Below are 27,632 nucleotides of genomic sequence, written 5' to 3'. Positions count from 1 at the left end.
ATATGCTCAACTTTGGGCGGTTGCGAGCCACAGTTTGTGAACGACTGGTCCGGAGTAAATAACTTTTTAGTAGATTTCACCAAAAACAGGTAGTAGACCTACTGTTCTGTTCAGGTGCGCTGAAAGCATCAAAAATATTCAAGTCGATGTAGCCGATGCAAGATTTACTGGACGGATGTTCTGTGCGGCCAGTGCTGACGAAAACTTGAATGTGGACTCGTGCCAAGGAGACAGTGGGGGTCCAGTTGTAATAAGGGTGAAGTAATCAAATCTGAATATCGGTTGACCACTAGAATTATGATCGGAGGAAATCTTATTTCTACCGAAGGTCTGAGATTTTCATACAAAACTAGTAATGACATTGCTTCAATGCGTCCCCTGATTGAAGTGAATAAATGATATTTTCAGATGAAGCTAAACAAGAACATCAAGTATTGGATGCAAATCGGTATTGTGAGTTTTGGTTTTGAATGTGGGGGCGATTACCCTGGCTTCTACATTTCCGTCCCATCAGTCATGAGTTGGATTTGGAAGGTGTTAGACCAGAGGTCTCAAACTCAAATGTGCTCGCGGGCCAATTTCCTAATTTGTGATGACCCGCGGGCCGCAGCATCAATAAATAGGGCTATTCAATCTATAATATCTAACTAGGCCTCATTTAACGGCACCTTGCAGACAGGCATTCCACAACTATCGAGAAAATGTAATTTACTATTATACTATTCACGCTCGGCACGAACAAATCACATTTTCAAATATTTGAATAAAATAGTTTTTGTGCGGGCATAATTTGTTAGAAATAATGAGTTTAGACATCATGCGAGAGGACGCTTGATGATATCGTAAAAGCTGTCGGGTTGTAATATTGCAGCTATTATTGGACCTTCGAAATGCCACAATTTTATGTAGAATATTTTAGAATTCACTAAAGATTGATCTGATATCAGAAAATGTGAGCGGTGTAGCCTAATCGGGGTTTCTAATATACTCGTGATAAGTATATAGGCTATTGTTACTGTCATTGCCAAAGTCAAATTAAACCAGCGTTAGGTTTTCTTCGATTAATATTGGAACAGATCAATAACAACTTACATATAATCATTATTGTTCCATAGTAATAGCATTGTTTCTTAACCGTTTTAGCGATCGTACCCCTTGTACTTTCAATTAGATTTCCGTGACGCCTGTCGATTTTCAACACAATTTCTGATGGGACCTATGAAATTCAGAAAGCCCATTCACGTAATACCGTGCGTAGCGCGAAGAATATTTTCCAATTGAAGAAATTAGCCCAGAAAATATTCCACAGCATATAGTCTAATTTCCACAATGCATCTGGTACCCCCTATGGTGCTTTGTACCCCGAAAGGGAAACGGACCCCTGGTTAAGAACCCCTGTAATAGAAATGACTAATCGCGGAAGAATCCATTGGTGTTACGGCTGTGGAGCGTACCACTACCTTACTCGCCACCGACAATAACATGGACAGAGAGAACAAACAACATCCAGGATGTAACCAAATATACGTCACGGGGGCCACATAATGCCAATGGTTTCCATACATACCTGCTTAAATTTCTATACACTACGCAACGCAAGCTACGGGCTTTTGATATGTTACTATTCCCCACGACAGCTTCCTAGATTTTTGCGTACGTAGGATTGCCAAGTCACTATTACGAGAGGAAAGTCCTCTGATTTTAACGCTCTACCCTACTCAACTCGAGTCATTTTTAGTTTATCACTCAGTCAATGCAAAATCGAGTAATTTGACGAAAGGTCGCACCAAACAAAATCACAATTTTCAGTCACGAATCATCAACGGTTCATGTTTTGTCATGATGAACCTGAAATGTGACGTAATAGCGATCTTCCACTGCATGGTAGATTTTAGGAAACGATGTGATAGTGAAGTTTGTTTAGATTTCAGGTTTTTGTAGTAGTTCTAAGTGAACTTTAGGTTCCTAAATCTAAAAAAAGATAGATGACACTAGAATATATTGTCGAATACTTGAAATTGAAAAATGCCTTCGCGGGCCGCACAAAATGCTCTCGAGGGCCGCATGCGGCCCGCGGGCCGCGTGTTTGAGACCTCTGTGTTAGACGATAATAAAATGGGTGAGTAAATTAGTAGGCTTAACATGATGAATTTCTCGATATATACAGATCTCTTTTTCGAGCCAATCCGGATAAATTTCCGTCGCTACAATGTAATCGGATTCGGTTCGTTTCAAGTTAAACTTTTGGCTATACGTGGACCATTTTGTTCACAGTCCCATTTCTCTAGTCAGTGACTCTTAACCTTTTTTCGTCCACTGCCCCCCTTTCAAAAATTTTCACACCCTGGTTCCTGGTTGGTTCACCCCCCATGTTTTAAGAGTTGTACTTGAGACGATGCTGTAGAAGTCCGGTCGGTTTTGCTAGGTTTGGACTTTACTACTGGAAATATTTCACGCTTGAATCGCGCCCGATAACAATTCAATCAATCAAGTACTCTTTACTGGATCAAATCAAGTCGTAATTACAACTGTTGGGTACTAGCTCATCCAGCCCAATATACACATCCCGATTCCACCTCTTCGATTGGTGACACGGTGATTCTGTAGGCTATTGGGTTTTGTATTTTTGCTTGAGTGACAAGTATATCAACTGAAAATGTGGGACAGAACTACACTGTATGCTGACGTTGAATTAAGTTTGGTATGCCGAAGGAATACCGCACACTGTTTTTCATTTTAACATGCATGTTCTCAAGTCAATACCTAGTTCAAAGCATTTTTTTCCGGAAAACCCTTGTCTATTGCGATGGAACTGTGTTAAGTTAGACATTACAATCTAGCAGCACAAAATGCACATTTCGCATGAAATATATTAACCACTGCATTTGTGGAAATATTGTACACATCGTCGGTATATTTCGTGGATTTGCAACAAGATCTCAGGTAGGGGAGAGGAGGCCAAGATGAGACACAGGGCAAGATGAGACATGCAATTTTTTCAGAGAAATACTTTCTGATGGACAGATTCCTTCAACTATGTTGTTCCCATAATGTCATTCTATAGTCCCACCATATGATTAAGGCGAACAGATTTGAGGTTAGGCATAAAAATGCTAAAAACTATATTTTCATAGTCTGTGTAAGTTATTTGACTTAATGTTTGTAAGGGCATAACTATCATAGTGTTTCATATTATAAAACAACATTACTGGAGCTGGTAGAGTGCAATATTAGCAGTGCAATCATGCACTTATCTCTGAAAAGTAATGGACAGAAATTTTTTTATTGAAGTTTATACAATAATTCAGGTGTGGGGGTAAGATGAGACAAAGCCATGGGGGTAAGTTGAGACATGAGTATCGGAGGGCTTTTCCATTGAACACCTCGCAATATTCAAAATTCACTGTCCAAGGCACGCATAATAGATTATTTATCTAGCAGTTGGCCAGATGTGACATTAGAAGGCAAAATAATAACGAAACTCCTATTGCTGCTGGATCCCATGGATAATTGGTTTTCGATGTCATTCAAATTCGTATATGATGTACAAATTCTTTTAAGAATGAATAATTTAATGATTATTATGTTTTATTCATGATGTTGCTAGTTGATTCATCATTTGGGATGAATTGGTGGTGTAATGAGAAAGAATTGCTTGGTGTCTCATCTTGAACACAGTGTGTCTCATCTTACCCTCATCTGCGGGTAAGTTGAGACATTTGAGCAAGGATTTTTGAGGGCCAAGAACTCCATAAGTATGTTGTTCAATATAACTCAAGGCATAGTCATAAATAGTACAGATCACAGGCTTTCCATTGGTACCAAAATTAATCCTCAGAAGGCATTACTCTTTAAGTGGTGTTGAAATATCAGAAAAATGTCTCTCTTGGCCTCCTCTTTCCTATATAGAGAACTTTGTATACCTATGAAAACTACTATTACTCTTTATACTGCTACCCAATGTTCTCTCTGATTTTTCAATAGTCTGCGTAAACTCACCAACTCATTGCTGGGTCATTTGGACAATAGTTGGTAACATAGGGTTCCCACGGCTGGACTCCCGATTTACCCGCATTTTTCTGGTAATGTGTGGTATTGACTAAAGAAAAGGTCATCATTTAGGCTGGACTCACGAATTACCCACATTTTACGATAATATCTGGTGTTTACTAGAAAAAAACGGTCATTACTTTAACCTCCCTATTTCCCCGAACTTTGCAAAACTCTGACGGTCGTTTCGGCGGACTCGAGTTTTTTATCGCATTTTAATACATTTTCGACAAAAAGAGATGGTGTCGCTTCGTCTTATTACAAATTAGTTATGTACATTTGTACATCTGAAATGATAGCCAATTTCGACTGATGATCATCACTGCCTTTTATCAAAGACATACCGTAATTTTCCAAGTATAGTACGCTCCCATGTATAATACGCACCCTTAAAATAGCATGTAATTTCTGTGAAAAAGCCTGTACCCGTGTATAGTATGTACCCTACATTCGCAGTACATGGATAGCTGTGTTTTAGTATACACTGTTGTCTGTTTTGTGATGCCACTGTTCAACAATCATGACATAACCATCGCTAATCATTATGCAATTAATGGCATTGTCACTAAACGATAGTAGAGAGCAGCCAAAGCCTGCGATGCTGGCGACGCGATAGTTTGGGCCAGCGACACGACATCTTGCGCACGAGGTCTATTACAGATGCGATTGCTAATCAATATACCAGTAACGGCAATGCCTTTATACGATAGTAGATAGCAGCCAAAGCCTGCGAGGCCAGCGACGCGACATCTTGCGCACAAGGTCAGATGCGATTGATCAGGCCAACGGTTATGTCATGCACACCACGCCTGTTGGAGATGCGACTGATTACGCAAGCGATTATATTTTGCGCACATGGCCTGTCGTTGAAGCGATAAATAAGCGAGGATTGCCGCGCGAGCGTGCAGCAATCAACGAATCAACTCAACAGGAGATCCCGTGCTGTAAAGACGACTCTAGTTAATTGGCAACACGATTCTCGTTGATTGGTAGCGCGTTACACTGATAATACGAACTACTGGAGCACGATGGCTGAAAGTGATGTCCGATTGGAAACGAACATGAAGAAATGGGTGTGATTTCAAGTTTTTTATCGAGGGAGATTTTTTTTCAAGCGTGTTGTTCTCATGTATAATACGCACCCCCTGATTTTAGGGCAAAAAATCGTGAAAATTTTGCGCATTATACATGGAAAATTACTGGAGTGATAATTTTTTCAAACCACAGATGGATTTGTTTTGTGCGCGCAGACTTTGTCAGCAGTGCGCGCAGCTTCGAAGGAACATTGCTGCCACCCACATTTTCTACGGTGCCCTCGTAGTGTCACAGCACCCCCCTTATCACCACTGAGTGTTTCTGCCCCCTTCAAAATCCAAATTGCCCCCAAGTTTTATGGGCGAATCCGTATATCTCCAAAAATATTTGTTGCCTAAAAAGCTATCTGATTACTGAAAAAGGTCATCCCAGTGGATGATTAGACGATTTTGTAAAGCAGGGGGCCGATAGATGGGCAAAAATTTCAATGGGTCGCGAATGCTGAAATAGTTTAACATATGTAACATTTGCTGAATTTCTTGCAAATGTCAATTTCTTTATGCTTCACGCGTTTTCTGCGACTCTTCTGTTCATTTCCAAACCAAGTGTGTTTGTGACTATAGCAAAGAAGGGACACGTATAGAAAAGTTGTCACGGCAATATGGATTGATTAACAAATGTACCTTACCCAGCTGTATTACGCATAATGACATGGTAAAATATGTCTTACATTTGATTTAAGTGCCAAGAAATTTCTGCTGAGGTTTCATATTCCTTAAAGATTCTCATATCAAGTAATTTGGTTGTCTATACACTCAAAATTAATGGCTTTGGAAATTCTTGAAGCTCTGTTCAAGACCACTACATATGAATTCGCTTGTCCATTTTATTTTTCTCGAATCATTCAATGAACTTTTATTTGAATTTCCAGTCGAACGCTGTCCACCGCCTAGCAGTCCAATAAATGGTAAAGTTAAAGTGGATTCTTTTGAACTCGATAGCATAGCAACATACTCATGCGATTCTGGATACCGTCTCAATGGTGCGGACGAAGGCCACTGTAATAACAAGGGGTCTTGGGGAGAGGTACCAATATGTGAAGGTATGCAATTAATTACTTCATCAACAACTTTTATATAGAACACTTTCATTTATATATTTAATTTTTTTATTCATATCGTCAAGGAGTGACAAAAGCAGACAGTTGATTTGTTGCTATAACAATTTCTGGAACCAAAATAATTGAGCCTGTAAAACCTCGACATTTTGATCGTTGTTATCACTGGCGTGTTTCTGACTAAATTCTACCTACCACAGCCACCTTGCCATAGTTTGTTAATTTGATATCTCCAATATCCATTTGCTCAATTTTTGTCTCTTTATACCAGGGTATAAATTTGCTAAATCGTGATGTTCAATATTTTTTTGACTCAAATCTGTTAACTACAGCTACGGGAAATCTTGATTTATTACCAACAGCGCAGTTCAGCTCTGTCATCACAACATATTGATGCTCTTGCATAGCCACATGTTAAATTAATTGAGGATTTAGGATAAGAAAACCTTGAATCGATGCTCGAGTGAATCAATATAAAAAAACATTCAAACTGTGTTAGCAAAACTCGTGCCAAGGACTGCGATCAATATGAATTAACAATAATCGTCAGATTATACAGGACACACTCAGTATACAATGCTATACACAAGAGGTATTACAATGTGATTGAATTACTCTGAATAAACTAACTAGGTCAAGGTTTCCAACCTAGTCATAGAACTGTATGCTTCGAATATGTATGATAACGTTACTGTTGTGTTGCAATGAATATAGCTCTACATTGCTCAGAAGGTCCATGATTATTCAAATGTGGGTGTTATTTTTATGGCTGTTTTCACAGCATTTTTCCAAGCGCACGTATTACCAGACGTCTATCTTCATTGCGTCAAATGTAAGACTTCTATGTGTATGTATAAAATACCCTTCCTATTGTGGTGATTTATCGTATGCAAAAGGTCAATGGCGTAGACTTTTGTGTATAGGTATACTCTTCCTAATGTGGGGATTTATTGCGTGCACAAGGTCAATGGCCTTCTCTTGAATCAGGTCCAAATTTTTACAGCAGGTATGTATATACATTTGGGCTGTTCAAAAAAACTTTTCCTTCAGATTTCACTGAGTACTGGATAAAATTGTTAGGCTGGTTAAAAAAACGCTGCACACCAACTTTGGCTCCATTCCAACCATTAGATGCGAGATTCGTGCAGTAGAAAGTTTTGAATTCATCATTAAAAAAAAATAAAAATTCCAAATTTTTCTCCCGACTCCATAAAATTGTTAGGCTGTCAGTAGAGATGATGCACACCAAATTTGACTCAATTCCAACCACTAGAAGCAAAGTTATCGCAGTAGAAAAATTTGGATTTGAATAAAATAGTATTTACGATGACTAAGGGTGGAGCCCAATTCTTCTCCTCAACTAAGTAATGCTTAAATGCGTATCTCCACTCAACTAAGTATCGATCGATACTCAGCGTTGAGTGCGCGCCAATTCTCTCAACTCAGTTGAGTATCGATTTCCAGGCGTCATTTTCCGAAGTTGTGTTGCCAGATTTTTTTAGCCTTGAACCAGACACGCGTGAACGATTTTGTCATGACAACGAGACGCTTTTCTCGTTATTTCGTCACAAAACTTACTTACGTATACGTCGATCTCACTGATTTACCTTATCAATACTCTTTGAAGATGGCCCATTAGAAATATTAGAAGTCCTTGAAGATACCCACAACGTTCCATTGCCACACAGCAGTATATTCGCAAGATGCCACAAACCCATTCGAAATTTATCAAGTTAAAGTTTCACAACAGGCCACAATAACGTAAGTGCAGGCCTCTAAGAACAAAATCCGTCGATATCGTGTAAATAAATTGAAAGTTGACATTTCTTCAGGATTTCTTTCCAATCGTAGATCGTTCATGCACGAATCACTTAGCTCCTCTACCATTAAACTTTGCCATATCCACTCTACATTTTCTCCCTGATATATTCAGCATTTTTTGTTTCCAAAAGCTTATTGCTGGTCTGTTGACGGGGAGTCTCGTCTGAATTTTGAAAGGCCTGAAGGTATAGTGACTCCATCCCAACACGGATATCATCAAGAATTCTATCAGTTCAGGTTCAAAATGCTGCATCTTCTTAATTGTGAGAGGAGCATTCGTAAAGTGCCGGCAGCGTTAAATTCAATCGCTAGCAGTAGCCCAAAACTTGTCGGTTTTGCTTGACGATTAACCTTTGTCGCCATTTCTGTATCTATAAATTTCAAATGGCAGTTGACATGCCTTACGGTATGTATAATAAAATTTTATGGAACAAAATCCACCAAAGCGCACTCATTCACTCAACGGAACTTGACGCTAACGAATTCCTACAGCAGAAGTTACCATTCCGGTAAATCGAGATACCGTACAAGAAGCCGAAATGGTACAGCAGGCGACACTGATTTCATCCGTTCAGCAGAAAGCAATAGAGTACCGTACCGGTGTCCGGTATTCCGGTATTTGGCGAACCCCGCAGCGACTGTTGCCTAAAATGCCTACAGTTGGCTGCTCGACCGCAAAAATTGACACTCAAGTCTGGTGGTCCGCTGACTTAGATTTGAGTGCCGATTCGAACGCATTTGAGTGTGAGTATACTTTGTGGCGTGAGTTGAGTAAAAAATTCGCTGCTGAGTAGAGAATCGCTACTCAGTAGAGAAATTGGTCTCGGCCCTAACTATCTAATTATTATTTATTATAAAATCATGGAATTAGAAATTGGCGTTTTTTTACAGTATGATTGAAAGAAATTATGCGCACAGCCGGTAGTATCGCAGCCGACAAACAAACGCGGGATAGGGCGGTAGCATAAACGAGGGTGATCGCGATCGCCACAGAGAGATGTAGTGTGCATTGCACACGAATGTGTGCTTTTCGATGGCTTTACTAGCCGTACGGCTGAGCGTGTTGTACGAGCAAAGATAATTAGGCCTTAATTGCAAGCACGCTAGCCAGTCAATTGATACAGAGTACACACTGGCATAATAAATTTAGCGGCAGAGAAGCTTGTCAGCCGATAGCATCAGGTTAACTTTACTACTAGGCCTACTCAATTCTCCTGTTCAGCGTCAACATAGGCCTGTATTTCAACGACAGCAAGCCACCTAACAATCGGGAACGGGGATCGCTAGGCTTGTATTTTGAAATGTGAATGTCAATTGTAGGCCATTTCTCGACGATAAGCGCGAATACAATGTGGATTTGAGAACAGCATTGTCGTACTGGCGCCGTCGTGTCTGCGTCTCGCTGATCAATCAACACGCCGTGCAATCCTTAATTAGGATTCCAAGGCGAGCAGGTGCATGTTGATTGCCTACAACTTTGTCTTTTGCAATTACATATCGCGTCCACCAATTAGATTAGATTTTCTTAAAATGCGTCTCTCGTTTTAGCAAGACAAGAGAGAAATCGAGAGAAGAAAGTTGAAAACGTCAGCAACTGCCAAAGCTGAAATGTAGCTGAACAAGCGCAGAATTCGTGCGGAATCAGCGAAATATAATGACATTTTTCAAGCTTTCGACTAATTCGGCGCATAATTCCAATATTTTGTAGACCCCCTAAATAACATTAAGACGCCACATTCGCCTTATACGAAAAAACGAATATGTTGAACTGATAAATTAGCAAAAATTAGAGGCTATATTTGACATCAATTTTTAGGATTTTGAAAAGGGTGGAGCTCCGATCCCCTAACCCCCCCCCCCCCCCCCCCGGATACGCCACTGCCACAAGGTCTTGAATCAAGCTTCAAAATTTTTTTACAGTGGATATACAGTGCTCATTTGAAGATCCCTCAAGACCCATATGTGGTTATTCAAATGCGGGTGTGATGAAATGGATCAGAGAAGTTGTTCAAGAGAATAAAGACGCACTACCGAGTATGCAATATTGTTTTACTCCGCCTAATTGCATTTAGTAATCAAATATATGGTGAGATAATACTTATTTCAGGTAGCGTTCTGAAATATGAAGGAGGCAGGGACTCCGCCATATTGAAATCACCTGTCATTCCTGACAGCAAGCCACATTGCATTCAATTTTACTTCAAATCTCCGGATGGTTTACAGTCTATAAATGATCTGACCGTTGAAATCAATGGAGCAATGTAAGATGGCTTACAGTTTCCAGTAAATATAGCACAATGATTTTGTGTCATATCTAACTTGTAATAATTAGTTACTTGTCTTTTGTAGTGGTTTATATCAAGTCCTTCATGATTTGGTACAAGATTGTTTTACCTTTTTAACCACCAGAACAGATATCTTAACATATATACTTTCTAGTCGCTGCATTACCCATGGTCAGTATCATACTACACATCGTAGATAGCAGAAGTAAAATCGTACGAAGCGCAAAATTATTATTAGATTAATGAATATATTTTTTCAAAAATATTCAATTGCACATTCAGAAACTCATTCTAGGGATAATATTAATTTATAGTGGTTTTTGACGATTCTTTTATCCAACTTGAAATCGCAGCTTACCTTATCAGACTAAGCTGTATTATAACCTACATTCCACAGCATAGGTCGAGTACAGTATTACTAAACCTTTACTACAATCCAAGTTGAGACAACCCTTCGTTTTCCGCAGCATCCATCAATACCAGAATTTCGCTTGTGCAGTGCCAGATGGCACATCATACGGATTGTATTTTTCTTTATTGTGGCATTTTTCAGTCTGTCTTATCATTTCCATATTGTTGATTTATTGCTTTTAGTAAGAGAAAGTGATTTATTTTAGCATATATTATAGCATAACTGGTTTATGAATAAACATTTCACATTTGTAAATGACATGATATTTCTGTTGGAGATCAACTTTATTTTGGGATCATTGATTCTCAATGCATTATTTGCTTAAACATCAACTAACCTGTATATCAAACCGAAATTAAATTGAAATATAGCACTGTGAGGTAAATTGCTTTGTTATTTTTCACCATTTATGGGGTAAAACAAACAAAAACAAAAATAGGCCTTAGATGGCTACCTTGATTTCTTCATTTGTTTTGTCTTGACTGCATTGACATTCAGCTCAATTTTTGAAATGATGAGCACAAATCACACAAGTGATTTGATGAATTCCTTTTGATCATGATCATTCTTAATCCAGCTATGTAGACAATTTGATTCAAATACAACATATAACATCTCATTTTTTGGTTGCTTCGGTTAATAAAAGTCAGTAAATAGATGTGATTTGTAAAGTAAGTCCAAATTACGATATGAAATATTTCTTGTCAAGGAAAAGAAAATTTACCTCCTTGTAAATCTACTATTTCGCACAAGCAAAGAATTGTACACACAGTTGAAAATAATGGTATAGTATGCTGTATACCAAGTGGTACTGGCTTGATATATGAATTACAAGGACACGCTATATGATTTTTCTTCTTTTTCCTAATTTAGACCAAATCAGTTTTAATCGCCGTATTTACACTCTGGTCATGAAGTCACCCGAGATGTAGATTTTTGGACTTGCGCAACCATGTTGCTATTGTCAAATATGAGTTGAATTGCAATTTTAGTACAACAGTTTACAACTGGAGCTGTTGGTATTTTACGTTATCTTGTGTCATGGAGTGGATGTTTATTCCAAGATTTTCACAAAAACTGTATCTCATTGCAACATGGACGTGGACTTGATCATATGTTTATTGCATGTTTGAATAAATCCTTCTGTTTATTCCAGGCCGAATAGTATCTGACAGCCATTTGTGGAATTGACTTTGCAAAAACTGATTTTCAACAGAATTAAAGCTGCAGCACCTGAAGGTGTTACCGTACCACGAAATAGATGGATTGGACTCCAAGCGACTATGGAAACTGAAAAAACTTCTTTCCAATATGAAATTATTGCCAAAGGGAATACAGTAATTTTGCTTGATGATATTACCGTTGTCAAAGAAAAATGCAGTGAGTATACGATTGAGATTTTATAAGATCCTACTTTTTATGGTCTAGCTACCCAAATAATATTAATCTGATAGCTAATTTTCAAAATATTTTCAGTACCTTTCTATGATAATATAAATAATAATTTACTATTACGTAATTTTCCAAGTATAGTACGCCCCCATGTGTAATACGCACCCTTAAAATGACATGCAAATTCTGGGAAAAAGCCTGTACCCATGCATAGTACGCACCCTGCATTCACAGTACATGAATAGCTGTGTTTTAGTACGCGATGTTGTTCTGTTTTGCGATGTCATTGTCGTACAATCATGATATAACCATCGCTAATCATTATACAAGTAACGGTATTGCCTCTATACGATAGTAGATAGCAGCCAAAGCCTGCGAGGCCGGCGACGCGTCATCTTGTGCACGAGGTCAGATGCGATTGCTCAGGCCAACGGTTATGTCGTGCACACCACTCCTGTTGGAGGTGCGACTGATTACGCAAGCGATTATATTTTGCGCAAATGGCCTGTCAATGAATTAGCGAGGATTGTCGTGCGCCCGATCAGAAATCAATGAATTTCCTAATTTTGCTCGCGTGTAAACAGCAAACCAATTCAGCAGGAGATTGCGGGCTGTGCAGACGACTCTCGTTAATTGGCAACACGCTTTTTGCTAATCGGTATCGTGTTACACTGATAATACGAATTACTGGGCACGATGGCTTAAAGTGATGCTTGATTGGAAACAAACATGAAGAAAGGTGTGATTTCAAGTTTTTTATCGAGGAAGATTTTTTTTCAAGCGTGTTGTTCCCAACGTATAATACGCACCCCCCGATTTTAGGGCAAAAAATCTTGAAAATATTGCGGATTATAACTGGAAGATTACGCTAGTCGCTATTTCAGGTATCCACATCCTCTCCAGTAGTTGTACTCTACAAGTAGTACATGATTACGATATGAAAGGTTTTAAAATGTTTTGTACGAGTGTCTTTTTCATTCGAAAACTTCACGCTTCTTGAAATCGAACCAGTAACTTTTAATAAGACCATCTCTTTGTACATGTTAGACATTCATTGTATGCCTTGCTTCCACAAATTGGTCCCTTATTTCGATTCAAAACTAATCCCTTGAATTGTTTCTGGCAGAATCTCCATGTAAGTCATTAAACCGCTGCAAGAATGAAGCCGTCTGTGTTGACGAGATCAAAACCAGTTATTGTATTTGTGAGAGAGGATTCACTGGAAAATATTGCGAAAAAGGTACGACTCTCTGATATATATCGTTATAATGCATATGTACAATGATACTATATATCCATGTAAGAAATCTGATTTTGCTACCCGGGATTGTAGATCAAGAGTGGCCTATCACTCAAAGCCGGAGAGCCGCATTCATTATTTTGTTGTCTTATATATGCGCTCTGGGAACTGGAAAACCTCTCTTCATTATACCACATTAACTCGACAGTGCTGGGATGACTCGAGCCTGCCAGGAGTCATTTTCTTTTGTATGAGTTGACTTGACTCGGCGTTACAGAAATGTGGATTGACTCATGACTCGCAGCAAAATTTACGAGTTAATTTCAAGCCATCAAGTAACGCTATGTAATGAAAATTTTATTCGTCCTTGGAGGATAATTGTCGTATTATGTTTTCTTATGCCAAAACAACATGAAAAATCTTAGTTATACCACCATAACTTCGGCTGTTACTGAGAATCCTTTACATCTAGATTATAGGGTAATTTTATGTATGACAAACCAAAAAATAGATGTGATCTCCATCAAGTTTCAAATTAGACTGAGAATTGTCTCAAAACATTGTGAAGTCTATCTGAACAAATATAAATTTATTTCAAAGGAATTACAAAAGTATTTTTCAAGTTTTCAAGATATGTTTGAGCAGATTTGAAATGGTCTTTGAATGATCTATTTTGACTTTGAAAAGTTTCACTTTTTTGTTGTATATATGGATCCAATATATCATTCAGATGACAATTTATGATCATTACTCTAGTATTCAGCTTAAGTTAAAGGTCATTGGCTCATTACCTTTGACTTCAATCTCTCCAGTCTCCGTCCTCATTTCATGTGACAGCCTTGTCGTACCTCCTACATCGTTCATTGTTTCTGAAAAGGCCAATGATGCAAGTATCATTGATTTGACTAGGGTTACCATACATCCTCTTTTCGGACATTTTTGAAAGTATCCTCGACGGACGCCCAAATGTCCTCTTTTTTGAAAATTTTGGTCAAATTTATGGTAAAATGCAAGTGAGATATAGGAAATCAGTGTTCAAGTAACATTCCGGCTGGTATTTTGGAAGTTAAAACAGAAAGTTGACCCTTATTGTCAACCAATGGAGAATTCAATAAAATGTCTATTTCTGGAGTCAAGTTGGAAAAATGGCATTTTATTTTACTCCGATATTGTAAGTCTGGAAATTTTTTAAAAAGAGTCTTCTTTTCAGATTCCCAAAATATGGTAACCTCAGATTTATCATTTTCATGATTTTTTATACAATGAACTTGTATAGCTGCGATTTGCATCATGTTTATATAATTTACTGTTATATGTTGGATTTTTGTTGTACATAATTAAATTGCAGTATTCAGAGCTCTTTTGATTTATCTGTGTGCCAAGAGCATTTGGTGGAATCTGTAGTTGATATATAATATTTCAGTTCGGCTTAACAACTAAAGTTGATTCCTATGTCTCACAGAAATCACCTGCCAAATTCCACTCATATCAAATGGACGAGCGAATAAACAGCACTCTCTGAAGCTGGGATCAAAGGTCTATTTTGACTGCAACAGTGGTTACCAGCTTCGCGGCCCTTCGTTTGCCACATGCATTTCCGCTGGGACGTTGAGTGAACTACCGACATGCATTGGTAATTTGTTTCCAGTTTCCGGGGCATTTCTATTAACAATGATGATTCTTTTGGTGCAGGTGTCATTGAGTATGACGGAGAGTGTCCGTCTGGCTTTCAGTCTCATCAGCTGATGTGTTATCGTATATTTGAAAATAGTCAAACCTATAATGAGGCGAAAGAAACATGTGCTAAATACGGAGCAAATCTGGCCACCATTCAAACCTCTTTGACAGATCAATTTATCTACAAAAATTCTCCAAACTGGCCACCACATTATTATCTGTGGATTGGCTTGCGATTAATAGGTTTCAAGAGGAAATGGGAATCGGGTTTCCAATATCAAGGAATTCCTGGCGTAAATGTGAATCAGTTGAATTCAACAGAAAATGACTGTGCAGCGTATGAAAACAATTTTTGGCGGGGAAATCTGTGGCGTGTTATTTCTCAGGCATGCGAAGAACGACGAAAGTTCATTTGTGAAACTTGGTCCTTTTCGACCAAATCATATGATGTCGTTGTTTCAAATGAAAGACGTGACGTTTATCGTCCTGTCAACGGATTTCTCACGGCATCTGGACGCCAGGCTTACAAAAGAGTTGATCAGGACGAAGAAGTGTACCTCTATCACAGTTATCATGCAGGTAGGGTATCTCAGTTATATCATTCACATTGCAGTTGATCAATTAGGATTTTCTTAATTTTAACCCAATAGGATTTTTGGACTGAATTATATGCTTTGTGTACACCAAATAAAATGCTTGTAGTGTATGCAGTTGGGCAAAGATGGCAATTTTATGGTGCAAAGCAACCAATCTGGATTTTGCATGCTTATCTATTGAGATATTTGAAAACTGAGATTTGAGAGAGCAACTCGAGTACTGTGCATTAGGGTTGTGCAAAAATAACTTTTTGTTTTTGAAGTTTTTTTCCATAGTGCCTCAATTGTCCAGTTGCCTGAATAAACGTTACACACCAAATTTGGGTTAACTCTGACCAGTAATAGCCACGTAATCCGTAATCTAAATATCAATCATTTCTTGAAATAATAGTACCGGTATTTGTGGTAGCAAAATTCGAAACTTTGATATTATCAAACATCGTTTTGCAGACGTACCGAAAGGGAGAGTGATGCTTTCACACGCATTTAAATCTTGAGAAGTGCCTGTTTCAGACACAGCTTCGCAATTCCTAGTGTTAGATTATGAGTGTTATGACGCAATAACCAATACTACAATAATTAAGCGCTACATATCCATTTTCATGTTTGAAAACTTTAAATCCGCTCTTAAATTGCTCAAAAAACCTAAAACTACTCATCAAAGTTTACTACCACATCATTTTCAAAGGCTACCATACATTTCATTCCATCAAATAAGACGTACTTCGAAAGAAATTGAATAGGCCTACCCCTATTGATTGGGCTGCTGCGGCGCGACCAAGAACTAGGCAATGGGCCCACGGCCACATCTGAGTTTCAGACACCTGCTCTAGGCCAAGGTGGGGGGCAGAGTGAAAGACTGCTCCAAGACATTTCAGCACCCTCCTATCTTTATATTTTATTGCTATATTGCAAGTGTTTAATGTGATGTAACTTTTAATAAAAATGACGATTAATTACTGTAGTATTTTAAGCCTATGTGTGTGAGTTACACATTAATACAGTATACAGTATTTGTTGAACAGTATGGTATCGAAATACTGTACAATACAACTAGCCTGAAGGTATAAGTCTTGCGCGTTTTATGCCATCAGTATCAATTACTGCATATAGCGCAGCTGCAATTCGTCGATTACGCACCAGTACAGTTTTTTGATGCGTTGTCTGCCTTGAACCATAAAACGAACAATTGATTTTCTGCTTAATTGGGATAAAGTCATTTCTCCACCTAATTCGGCCAAATGTGAGCGAATCAAAGTGTCCGAATGAAGCAGGGTCAACTGATATATATTGGAGGTTTTGACGTAACCGGATTACGTGATCCATTTGTCTTTCAGATTTCCAGATTGAAGGATGGTTCATTGGCCATTACGATATTCGTCAATCGAAACCTGGAAATTGGTATTACGTATCACAATCAAATGCTATTTATCCGGATCAGATACAGGGCAGTTGGAGAAAGAGATGGAATTGGCAAGCTCGCATAACGATTACTGAAATTGGTATGCAAGTCTTTTTATTGTTCTGATTGTAGACAATAGATTATCTTTTATCGGCTTTATTGATTAATGATTCTAACAGAATTAGTCAGAATTAGTTCATTTTATGCCATGAAATATTTTCGTATTGTAAGGTAAAGTACTGGACTGAATGAAATAATCTACTGCTACTACCTAACACTATTTTGAGTAACTTACTCCAATCCCTTGCTAAATCGACTTTTAACCAAACCATTATGTGAAGTCATATTGGTACAATGAACATCATTAACAGCATTGGTGACTTTTCTCTATTGACAAGTGTAGAAATCGTATTTGTTTTCAGATCCGTGGACTCAATGGTCTACGTGGTCGTCCTGTGATGTTACGTGCGGAGAGGGTATGCAGAATCGAAAAAGGAGGTGCAAACGTGATTTTATACAATGTAAAGGCAAAACAACTCAAGAGAGATCATGCACGAAGCCAGTTTGTGGTGGTGAGATTTTTGGCTTGTATATAAAATTTGTACTTGTCTGCAATTATGCCACATGGTGAGAGTCAACATTGTCAAATATAGCCTTCATTAGAATTACCATATTCTGGAATCCGAAAAGGAGGGCACTTTTCACAAATCATAAGAGTCAGATTACCGGACCAGAAAACTGCTGATTATTAAATTTGTACTGGAAATATTGTTTTGTTGACTGAAAAAACGGTCATCTTTCCGACTTGATTCCCAAATTACCCACTTTTTAACGATCGAAAGGTCATTTTGCTCATCTGCTGGAACGTCTGCATTGCAAATTTTGCGTCATTAATACCGTTTTTCAGTTCAGCCTGTCAATAAGCCTGGCTGTCAGAGCTAGGTAGGCGGACAAATTTCCAAAAATGAGGACATTTTGGTGTCCTCGGGGATATTTTCGATTTCCTGAAATAGGAGGAACAATCCTCCTAAATAAGGAGGACATGTGGTAACTCTACCTTTATGGATGCATGAAATGTCACTATTAGAATGACAAGGTTTGGATATTTGCACAACTGCAGATTCAGATATTTATACCGCATAGCTTATCAGAAAATACAACTGTAATTATATTTTGTGATTAATGTTCTTTCGCATCACATAAGAGTTGAAAGTACATTACAATGCCACTTTTATTGTTTCTGACACACCTGCCTTGCATCGTCAGTAACCGATGTGCAACACATACAATTTTTCTACGTCTGAAAACCGTGGTTTCATGATTTCTATATCATTTTCCGATTACAGATGGTGACTACGCTTTTAAATTCACTTATGAGAGTGATACCTTCTTCTTTTTCTCTGACGCACTCTCATGGGTTGAGGCAAGACAGAAATGCTTGCATAATGACATGGAGATCGCATTAATCGAAAAAAGAGAACTAGCCGATATGCTTTCATCGAAAATCAGGAGTTCTTACACTAACCTCAACGTCATCCGCGCCCACTGGGTAAACGGCAAAGTTTTTGGTGGAATATGGAAGAACACTGGCGGCACGAATTTGGTGTTATTGGACTCGGGTGTGGGAAGAAGAATGTGGGCGGACGGGGAACCGAATGCATGGGGAAGCAATGACAATTGTATTGAATTGATTCCTCAAGGTGGCTTCAATGATCATGTGTGTTGGGCTAGAAGAAAATTCATCTGTCAGCGAGGTACGTAACATATGTTGCATAGAGAGAGGGCTTATGTATCTATCATATCGAGTACTTAAACTGTGCTCTCGTATCAGCACTAGGGCTGGGCAAAATGATTCGAGTACTCGAATCTGAATCGAGTATTAATTTTGATGATTCGAGTCGAGTAGTAAAAAGCGATTTTTTCGAGTAGTGAAATTATACGCTTCTCTCCACTGAAGCTAATTAATCAACGAGAATTATAGTTTCAATACTAATTTTCACTGTTGAAGCCTCGAAACCTTGATTGGCGGTATCGTAGCATACGAAACATACAGTAAAAATCTACGAAAGCTACTGGACGTAGCATATTTCCCAAGTCATGATTATCCCACAACATTGTCACCAACAGGAATGAATTCGGTGTGGTCGAAAAAATACCAAAGTATCATTTATGAGATCGATAACAGGCATTATATTCTTTGTTGTGGCATAAGCGGTACAGATTTCGACTTTGACATATTACATTCTGTTATGACGTCATCATGAGTGATACTCGATTACTCGACTCGACTCGAAGCATATTACATGATTCAGAATCGAATCACTCAGGTACTCGATTTTGCCCAGCCCTAATCAGCACCATGCTTCCTTGTTATATTGAATTTAACCGGAATATAGGCATTACTGCTCAAGCTTGGCCACAAGGTTAATATACCAAGATCAGTGGCGTACAAACGTTATGCCGCAGAAGCAAGATTTGGTATGGTTTCTTCTGAACTACTGACTGGCTGAACAAGTAACAATCCCAGAAATAGGAAAACAAGCGAAGCACTACAATCTTTTCGACTGAAGAAAATTTTCTTACACCTATAAAGTCGTAATTACGAGGTTTTGTTGAGTATTGACATCTTTCGGCTTGCCACGTGTGGAACGCCTCTACAATTCGGATTAATTCTAATCATAATTGATCATCGGACCACGCATACTATATTGTTTATGCCCGCAGTTTATTACTCCAGAGAAGAGTATTTGTAATTTGTGACATGAAGCGTTCCTGGCTCACTTGTACTAGGTAGTTTTCAATAGATGAAGTACTATTTACATATTAACCCTTATATCTCAATTGACAAAATTTGTGTACCTATTGAGATTGGAAGTTACATGGTTTCAGTTATGTTTATAAGTAAACATTTGGATGCTCATAGGGACATAACACTCCCAGGTGCTCTGAATTATTGTATAGCTGTCTAATGTGTATATGTTGATGATACTTTCTAACCGAAAAGCTCGAATAGCCTATTTGTTATTGCGATGAAGATTTTATCACCGGTATATACTAAGTTTGGTGCTTATGAAGTAGAAGTAGCAGTAGTCTAAAAACATGACGACATTAGTAGATGCTGTAAGTTGGCAAACACCCAAGTATTTCGTTACTGTCCATATCTGTGAATATCTGTGGCCTTGCACATTCAGGTCACTGACAATATCATTCATGTTTCAATGCTACAAAATTTGAATAAAATTGGAACTAATCCTTCATGTGCCAAATTGCTCAGAATCAAAGACCGGTAAATTGTGGTAGGTAGGTATTGATTGACATTCAATTTTATCTTATATAGAAAGAATAAAAATTTGCAGATTTGAATAAATAAATTGCTTTCAGTAGATTAATTATGATGTGTCTGTAAAATATTTGTAACAGTCCTGCTAACCTGTGCCACTGGTATTGTAGTAACAGTTGGTTCATTCGTTCATTTGTGTTGGACTTTCTCTCTGACAGTTTTGGGAACAAGTCATTTCCTTGATGTTACAACTCATTGTACATTTTGATTTGAGTCAAGCTGAAATATCGAAGTACGAGACATGATTTAAGTCATTTCATTTTGCAAATGATCGAATTACAGATGGAGTAACTATTTTATTCTTAATCGAGTAACGAATATCACTCGCACACCCATAGAACTTTTAAACTGCACAGGTATATGTGCGCTACTCTATAATTGCCAGCCCAAACCAAATATTCCTGCTACTTGTCTCCCCATAATCCAGCAAAACCAGAGCCATTCCGGGGTGAACGAGAAAAGTTGCAGCAGGAAGGGCATCTGACATAAATCTTCAGCCAAAACACTGCGGTTCACTGAGCACCGTGCAAACCCCACACTTGGGCGAATCCAATCAAGGTTCTTCACTCTCACCAACTATTGTTTTCAATGTTAATCATCGTTCACTTCCCTCTGATTACCAACCTACTTCTTTTCTCTCCCTCAGCCACGTTAAGAAAGTCATGCTTAAGAAAGCCATGCAGAGGAAAAAGAATTTGTAATGAAATACAAGGGGGATACGAGTGCCTCTGTCCATTTGGAACTGTTGAACCCTCATGTAATGAACCAGGTAAGACCAACGCCAAGATACTGGAGAATATTGGCTGTTTTATAACGATTTCACTCTACTGTTGGGCACTTGGGCTCAATCCGTAATTAGAAATTGTTCTGGGGTTGTTGGGTGTAATTAACGCATCAACAGTAGGGTTGTTCAAAAATAACTTTTTTTTCAACTTTTACTGGCTATTTGATAAAATTGTTAGGTTAAATAAAAAATACACTGTAGGCCTACATCGAAGTTGGCTAAATTCAAACCTGTAGAACAGGGGTGGGAAAACTACGGCCCACGGGCCGCATGCGACCCGCGACACCGTTTTGTGCGGCCCGCGAAAGGCTCAACATTCGTATTTAAAATATTGAAAATATGCGCAGTAAAAATCGAATTTCTGCAGGTACTCAATTAAACTTTTTCTCATTATATTTCACCATGATATTTATGAGCTATATTCTGACTAGTATACCGTAATTTTCCATGTATAATGCGCAAAATTTTACCGATTTTTTGCCCTAAAATAGGGGGGTGCGTATAATACATGGGTACAGCAAGCTTTGAAAAAAAAATCCCTCGATCAAAAACTTGAAATCACACCTTTCTTCATGTTTGTTTAAATCGCGCATCACCTTTAGCCCTTGGGCCCCATAATTCGTATTATAGAGTGCAACGCAGTGCCAAATAGAGAAGCGTGTTGCCAATTAACGAAAAGCGTGTTTCTAATTAACGAGAGTCGTCTGCAAAGCACGCGATCTCTTGCTGAGTTGGTTTGCCGTTTGAACGCGAGCGGAATTAGGTCGCTGATTGCTACAAGCGTGCGCGGCAATCCTTGTTTGTTCATCGCGTCAACGACAGGCCTTAACAATCGCATACACAAGAGGCCGTGTGCGCAAGATATACTCGCTTGCGTAATCAGTCGCATCTCCAACATGACTGGTGCGCCCGACATAACCGTTGGCCTGAGCAATCGCATCTGTAATTGTAATAGGCCTCGTGCGCAAGATGTCGTGTGTCGCTAGCCTGAGCTATCACGTCGCCGGCTTCGGCTACTATCTGCTCTCGTTTAGAGACAATGCCGTTGATTGTATTATGATTAGCGATCATTATGTCATGATTGTTCGACAGTGACATCGCAAAATAGAACAACATCGAATACTAAACCGCAACTATATTCATGTACTCATGTACTGCGAATGCAGGGTGCGTACAATACATGGGTACAAGCTTTTTCCCAGAATATACATGTCATTTTAAGGGTGCGTATTATACATGGGGGCGCACTATATTCGGAAAATTACGGTACTTTTATTTCATTGCTGGTGTGATAGCCCGACCAGAAGGCCCGCACATTTTAAAAGGTTGCAATTTCTAAACAGTACAGAAAGTCAAAATGGGAATGACATTCGGATCACGAGTGTAATTTTACATTGGCCACTCCAGCAAGTTTCTTACTTTTAGTGCTGTACTTGATTCGTTCTCTGTATGTGCTGAAGTATTTATATTTATGAAATCTATATATATCATATTGGAAACAAGCATGGTTATGACGCTGTCAGCATTGTGTGTCCAGGAGTTGAACCAAAAGTAGAATCAGCAAATCTATAAACAGATCACTGCTCACAGATTCAAATCTGTATCATGTCCTCAAATCAATGTTTGGTTGGTTTTAAATAAAACATGTATAATTTCTACATCCTCACTATATAATCAAAGACCAACATTGCGTTTTGATTTATAATCCCAATTTTATATAGTGCGGTAGGCGAATGGATTTAGATCTTAAATGCTCGGTCCACGAGTGATTTTATTTACAAACTGGTTACTGATGAGGACGATCCACTTATATATTATATCCATATTTTCCGGTCACTATATGGCAGTGGTTCTCAACCTGGGAGAAGCATCTGAAAGGAGACGCGAAGCCGCAGTACACTGAAAATTTTTTCGCGCTCTGCGCGATTTGTCTCCACTTTATAGTTATTGCTCTGTTTGTTTTTCATATTCATATTTGATAATTCTCTCGTCTACAGCCATAACCGTCAATGCCTTCAAACTATCCGTTGGGATTGCTAGCAATCTGATTTCTCTCTTGGATATTTTGTGATATCACTATAAAGGGGCGCAAAATTTTTCACTATCATAAAGGGGGGGGGGGCGTGTCTAATAAAGTTTAAGCACCACTGCTATAGGATTAAATAACAATATTGCCTATTGGCTAATATTCTCAATTTAAGAAAGTGCGGCCCGCGAATGTAATTAGATGTTATATGCGGCCCGCAAGCCCAAAAGTTTGCCCACCCCTGCTGTAGAAGCAAAGCCATTGGAGTTCGAAAATTTTACTGGGAACTCCGTGGAACTACTAAGTTGTCTAAAAAACGATGCATAGCATATTTGGCTCAATTCCAACCGGTAGCAGCACAGTTATTTGTGTTCAAACTGTTGGATTCGAAAAAATAGTATTTACTGTTGGTAATACTAAGATAATTAAAGATTTTCCTAAAGTGAATACAAAATTTTGTACTCCAATAACTTTACTTCTACTGGTTGGGCCAGATTGAGCGAAATTTGTTATGCATCGATCGTTTGAGCAACTTGACAATTTTATTTAATAGCTAGTAAAATTTGAAAAAAGTAAGACATTTTGAACAATCCTAATCAACAGCTGATCGCGCTAGTAAGAGATCATCAGTTTAAAATTGTAGGGGTTGCTGCATGGCATAGTTTTGAAATAATCGCTTTGTGTGCTATGTTTTTATTTCTTAGAACCGACCCTACCACCGAATATCCGAGATTTGGGGCCTTGCACAAACGATCCGTGCTTTGGCAGGGCGAAATGTAAACCTGACAATAGCCAGAGAAGGGGATTTGTTTGTTTCTGCCTGACTGGCTGGTTTGGAGAATTATGCGATCAAGGTGAAATTTGATCCGCTCTACTGCTGAAATTATTTGTGATTCCATTTGGGCATTCTTAGATTCTGCTGGTGATGGGGACGGTGTCGCCAGTTCAAAGCCTACGACCATTCCACCTTCTCCCTCAAGTCCGTGCAGTAGAAATCCATGCAATGACCGGGAGATTTGCATTGTATCTTCCGAAGATGAGAGCGGATACCGTTGTGATTGTCGCGATGGGTACAAGGGAAGGAATTGTGAAATAAGTGAGCTTGATTAATTGGCATATACACAATAGACAATGTGTGTAATACCGCTTTTTACCGGCACAATTTTCATTCAGTTATGGTCGATTGGGTAGCTAGGAACCGGTCTGTATTACTCTGTAAGCTTTGTTTGATCGTTTAATAAGGATGACAATGGAGTAAACCGTTTGTTAATCCATGAGGTTGGTCGCTAATGTAAAACCGAAAGTCCGTGGAACAACTTCATTGTATATGAATGTCTCCAGAGGCGGTCAAAGTAGACAACGTTGCTACTAACATAGAAGCTGAAGTAATGACGCAAAGTTCTGCCTAGTCGTGGGGTTGCATACATGTAACAGCTAATCATAGCTTGATACATTTGAAACTGCAAGATAAATATCTTCACGACTAATGCAGAATGACTAATGCTGCTACAAATAGGTGCGACAAGTTAACATGATAATGGGGCTATTTCACCCGGTTCTCATGACAATTTCGCTCTTGAAAATGATGTATGTTAGCTAGGGTTTGTAGAACAGGAAGTAGTTGAAAAACATAGCACCTTGAGGAAGTCGTAGGACAGTGGTTCTCAACCGGGGGTCCGTGAAGGATTTTCAGGGGGTCCGCGAAACCTCTAAATTTGTAAAGTGATTGAGAAACTAATTTTTATTTTATTTTTCAATGAGGAAAAGCATGTGCCTATTTTGCTTCGTAATTGCTAAGGCTTTAGGACTCACATCGTTGAAATGGTCGTCAGAGATGAAATATTCGACTGTGCAAACTCATTTTAATTGTCAAATTGCCAAAAGTCTGCTGATGCAAACATATTGCTGTTTGGAGATGTTTTGTTGGGGTTTGTGGAAAAATGAAGTGTTGGAGATAGCAAGGTCAAACAGGCAAAAATTTCGGATTTGGAGTTGTCAGTCTCAGCAAATTTGTAAACAGTCGTTTGAGATAGAAATTCCTGAATTTTTTCCGAATCTGTCCCAATGAAGGAATTGAAACCTCGCCACAAAATCCATTTTCTCCTGTGATATAACCACTAAATAACTTCAATATGAGATGCTAGATCAGTGGTTCCCAACCTTTTTCGACCCATCGCCCCCTTTTCAAGGTCAACACCGGTCATCGCCCCCCTAATTTTGTGTACCGAAAACTGGGCATACAAACTGTAATCACCGGCGAGTTGACTAAAAAAAAAAAAAAAGGTCAAATTGTCGGTTAGATGTCGAAATTGACACACTTTTGTAACAAAATTTCCGTGGGGTGACTAAAAAAAAAAAAAAGGTCAGCCGTTTTGACGCGTCATCGCCCCCCTGTCGCCCCCTTCGTCATTTTCGCCCCCCTGGACCGCCCTGGGGGGCGATATCGCCCACGTTGGGAACCACTGTGTTAGATAGAAATGACTCTGGGATGGATGTGATATCTTCATTAAAAACTCACACCAAAAGCTGTCGTCGGAAGCGTTACGCGTTAATATTACATTCGCCATCAATATATCTTTGTGGAAATGGATTTTAGTCACTCATTCATATCAAATCGAAGATGCGGATTTTCAAGTAAATAAATAAAGCTGTAAAATTTCCTTCGAAACAATATAAGTCTACCAAATTTCTAGATATTGTGTATTGTTATTTTCAAGAAAAGTCATTTTGTGGCTGTTTATCACTACAGTCTACATTTATTATTTGCACAAGACAGTTGACGGTTGCACGATTATTGAGCTAATTTTGAACGAAAACTTGAGGGGGTCCGCGAAGGTCCGTGATGATCCAAAAGGGGTCCACGAAGACAAAAAGGTTGAGAACCACTGTCGTAGGAAGTAGGCTAAGTCTGGTTCAGTACTCCGTAGAAGCAGTTCTTTACTGATCATCTCACAATGTCTAATGATGTAGTCAAAATTGTGGAAATTCACACATTTCAGTAATGTTATGAATGGACTTGAAAAATTCCGTTTTCATTCTGGAGTGCATTTATACTTCAACCAATTTTGTCGTGTACTAGTAACTAGATCAATTACCCCAGGTGTCACAGCCTCACCTGGCTCGGCAAAATCAACGAAAAGTCCTATCGAAAATCCATGCAAACCGGATCCTTGCAATGGTGGCGGACGATGCGCCGGCAATGCAGACGATGCGGACGGATTTGTGTGCTTCTGTAACATCGGCATCACCGGAAAATATTGTGAAACACGTAAGCGATAACGCATTCGCCTTTATTATCTGAACTCTACTACTTGAGATAGGACTGGTCGAGTTGAATACGAGGCGCTACCACAGCTCTTTAAAACTTGGCGCATATTAAACACACGGGATGTTTGTGACGTAAATATAGTTCTACGATGTTACTTGATGGCTGGAAATTCCCTAGCGGTATATCACATGGTGGGTTTTCTATTTAGAAATTAATTTCCAGTGATTATACTCAGGTATTTAACATTGTATTGACAGGTCGTGAGTGCCGATTAGAAGAAATTCCGCAGCACGTTGAAATGTACCACGTCGGTAACGGGATAAAGTATAAAAGCGCCGAGTCGATTTTGGATGGGAGCGTGTTTCAACTTAGATGCGTGGCGGATGGCGAAACGATTGTTGGGGAGGAAAAAATTTCCTGCAATAAAGCGCAATGGAGCAGAACAACAAATATATTTTGTGGTATGAGCCAGTGTAAACGTTAAAAAATTAAATATAGACCAAGCGTCTCGAACTCAAGAGTGTAGCTAAAATGGAATGTTTTATAATAAAGGGGAAATATTGTAAAGGAAAGAACCGGGTTCATACGGGTCAGTGGTATGCACCCCTGACTGCTAAATTTTTTACTTCAGCATAGTAACACCATCTTTGTTGACTAGCTAACAATGAGTCTGTGAGGCCAGGTCATAGTCAAAACAATCCCCACCCTCCCCAATTTTATTCATTCCACCCAAGTTTCCATCCTGGCTATGCCTTTGGATCACTGCTGTCAGGAAATTAAAGGAAAATTGTACTGGCTTCATGTTGAACTCTTATATCGTAATGACAAAGAAATGAGATCTAATTTTCATACCAGTCAATGCAAAAGTATCTCAAGGATCAATGATTTGTGCTACCCTGCCGTATATCGTAATCAATCATTTGAGTGTAATAATAGCCATTTAAATATGTCGTTATGTTAACAGGCCGCGTATTCCAAGACCTGAAATGGAAAACTGACGTGATCGTGGTCAGCATCTGAAAATTCAAACTTATCTTGCTATTTATCATGACATAAATTAAGACGGGCATTTTTTGAAAAAAAACAATAGCCACCGTTGCTGGCCACTAGTTGAAGACTCTTATCTATACTTGCTATCAACCCCGGTATAGCCATAATAAAACATGATATTTACTGTAATATACGCC

At 38.8% G+C, this 27,632-nt stretch overlaps 1 protein-coding gene across 2 annotated transcripts in view; it reads left to right on the top strand.

The window, feature by feature from the left end:
• The window catches only part of LOC145458630 (uncharacterized), a 46,919-nt gene that overhangs the window by 16,198 nt on the left and 3,089 nt on the right, over positions 1-27,632 (top strand). Inside the window, exons 10-27 of one of the 2 annotated variants that reach the window (XM_080337055.1) lie at positions 115-256; positions 409-543; positions 2,107-2,119; positions 6,017-6,187; positions 9,944-10,057; positions 10,131-10,284; positions 11,937-12,100; positions 13,239-13,352; positions 14,815-14,985; positions 15,045-15,608; positions 16,963-17,127; positions 17,450-17,599; positions 18,374-18,781; positions 21,014-21,136; positions 23,882-24,031; positions 24,091-24,273; positions 26,278-26,445; positions 26,703-26,906. In XM_080337055.1, the coding sequence (XP_080193181.1) occupies positions 115-256; positions 409-543; positions 2,107-2,119; positions 6,017-6,187; positions 9,944-10,057; positions 10,131-10,284; positions 11,937-12,100; positions 13,239-13,352; positions 14,815-14,985; positions 15,045-15,608; positions 16,963-17,127; positions 17,450-17,599; positions 18,374-18,781; positions 21,014-21,136; positions 23,882-24,031; positions 24,091-24,273; positions 26,278-26,445; positions 26,703-26,906 (3,293 nt within the window). Of the gene's footprint in view, positions 1-114; positions 257-408; positions 544-2,106; positions 2,120-6,016; positions 6,188-9,943; positions 10,058-10,130; positions 10,285-11,936; positions 12,101-13,238; positions 13,353-14,814; positions 14,986-15,044; positions 15,609-16,962; positions 17,128-17,449; positions 17,600-18,373; positions 18,782-21,013; positions 21,137-23,881; positions 24,032-24,090; positions 24,274-26,176; positions 26,446-26,702; positions 26,907-27,632 lie in introns of those variants that run through there. The other variant, XM_080337056.1, reaches the window with a different exon arrangement.

Source organism: Botryllus schlosseri, chromosome 16, assembly GCF_051294905.1.
Source record: "Botryllus schlosseri isolate E-star chromosome 16, Bs_hap1, whole genome shotgun sequence".
Classification (NCBI taxonomy): domain Eukaryota; kingdom Metazoa; phylum Chordata; class Ascidiacea; order Stolidobranchia; family Styelidae; genus Botryllus; species Botryllus schlosseri.
The sequence above is the reverse complement of the archived record's forward strand: the minus strand, read 5'-3'. Positions and strand labels throughout refer to the sequence as shown.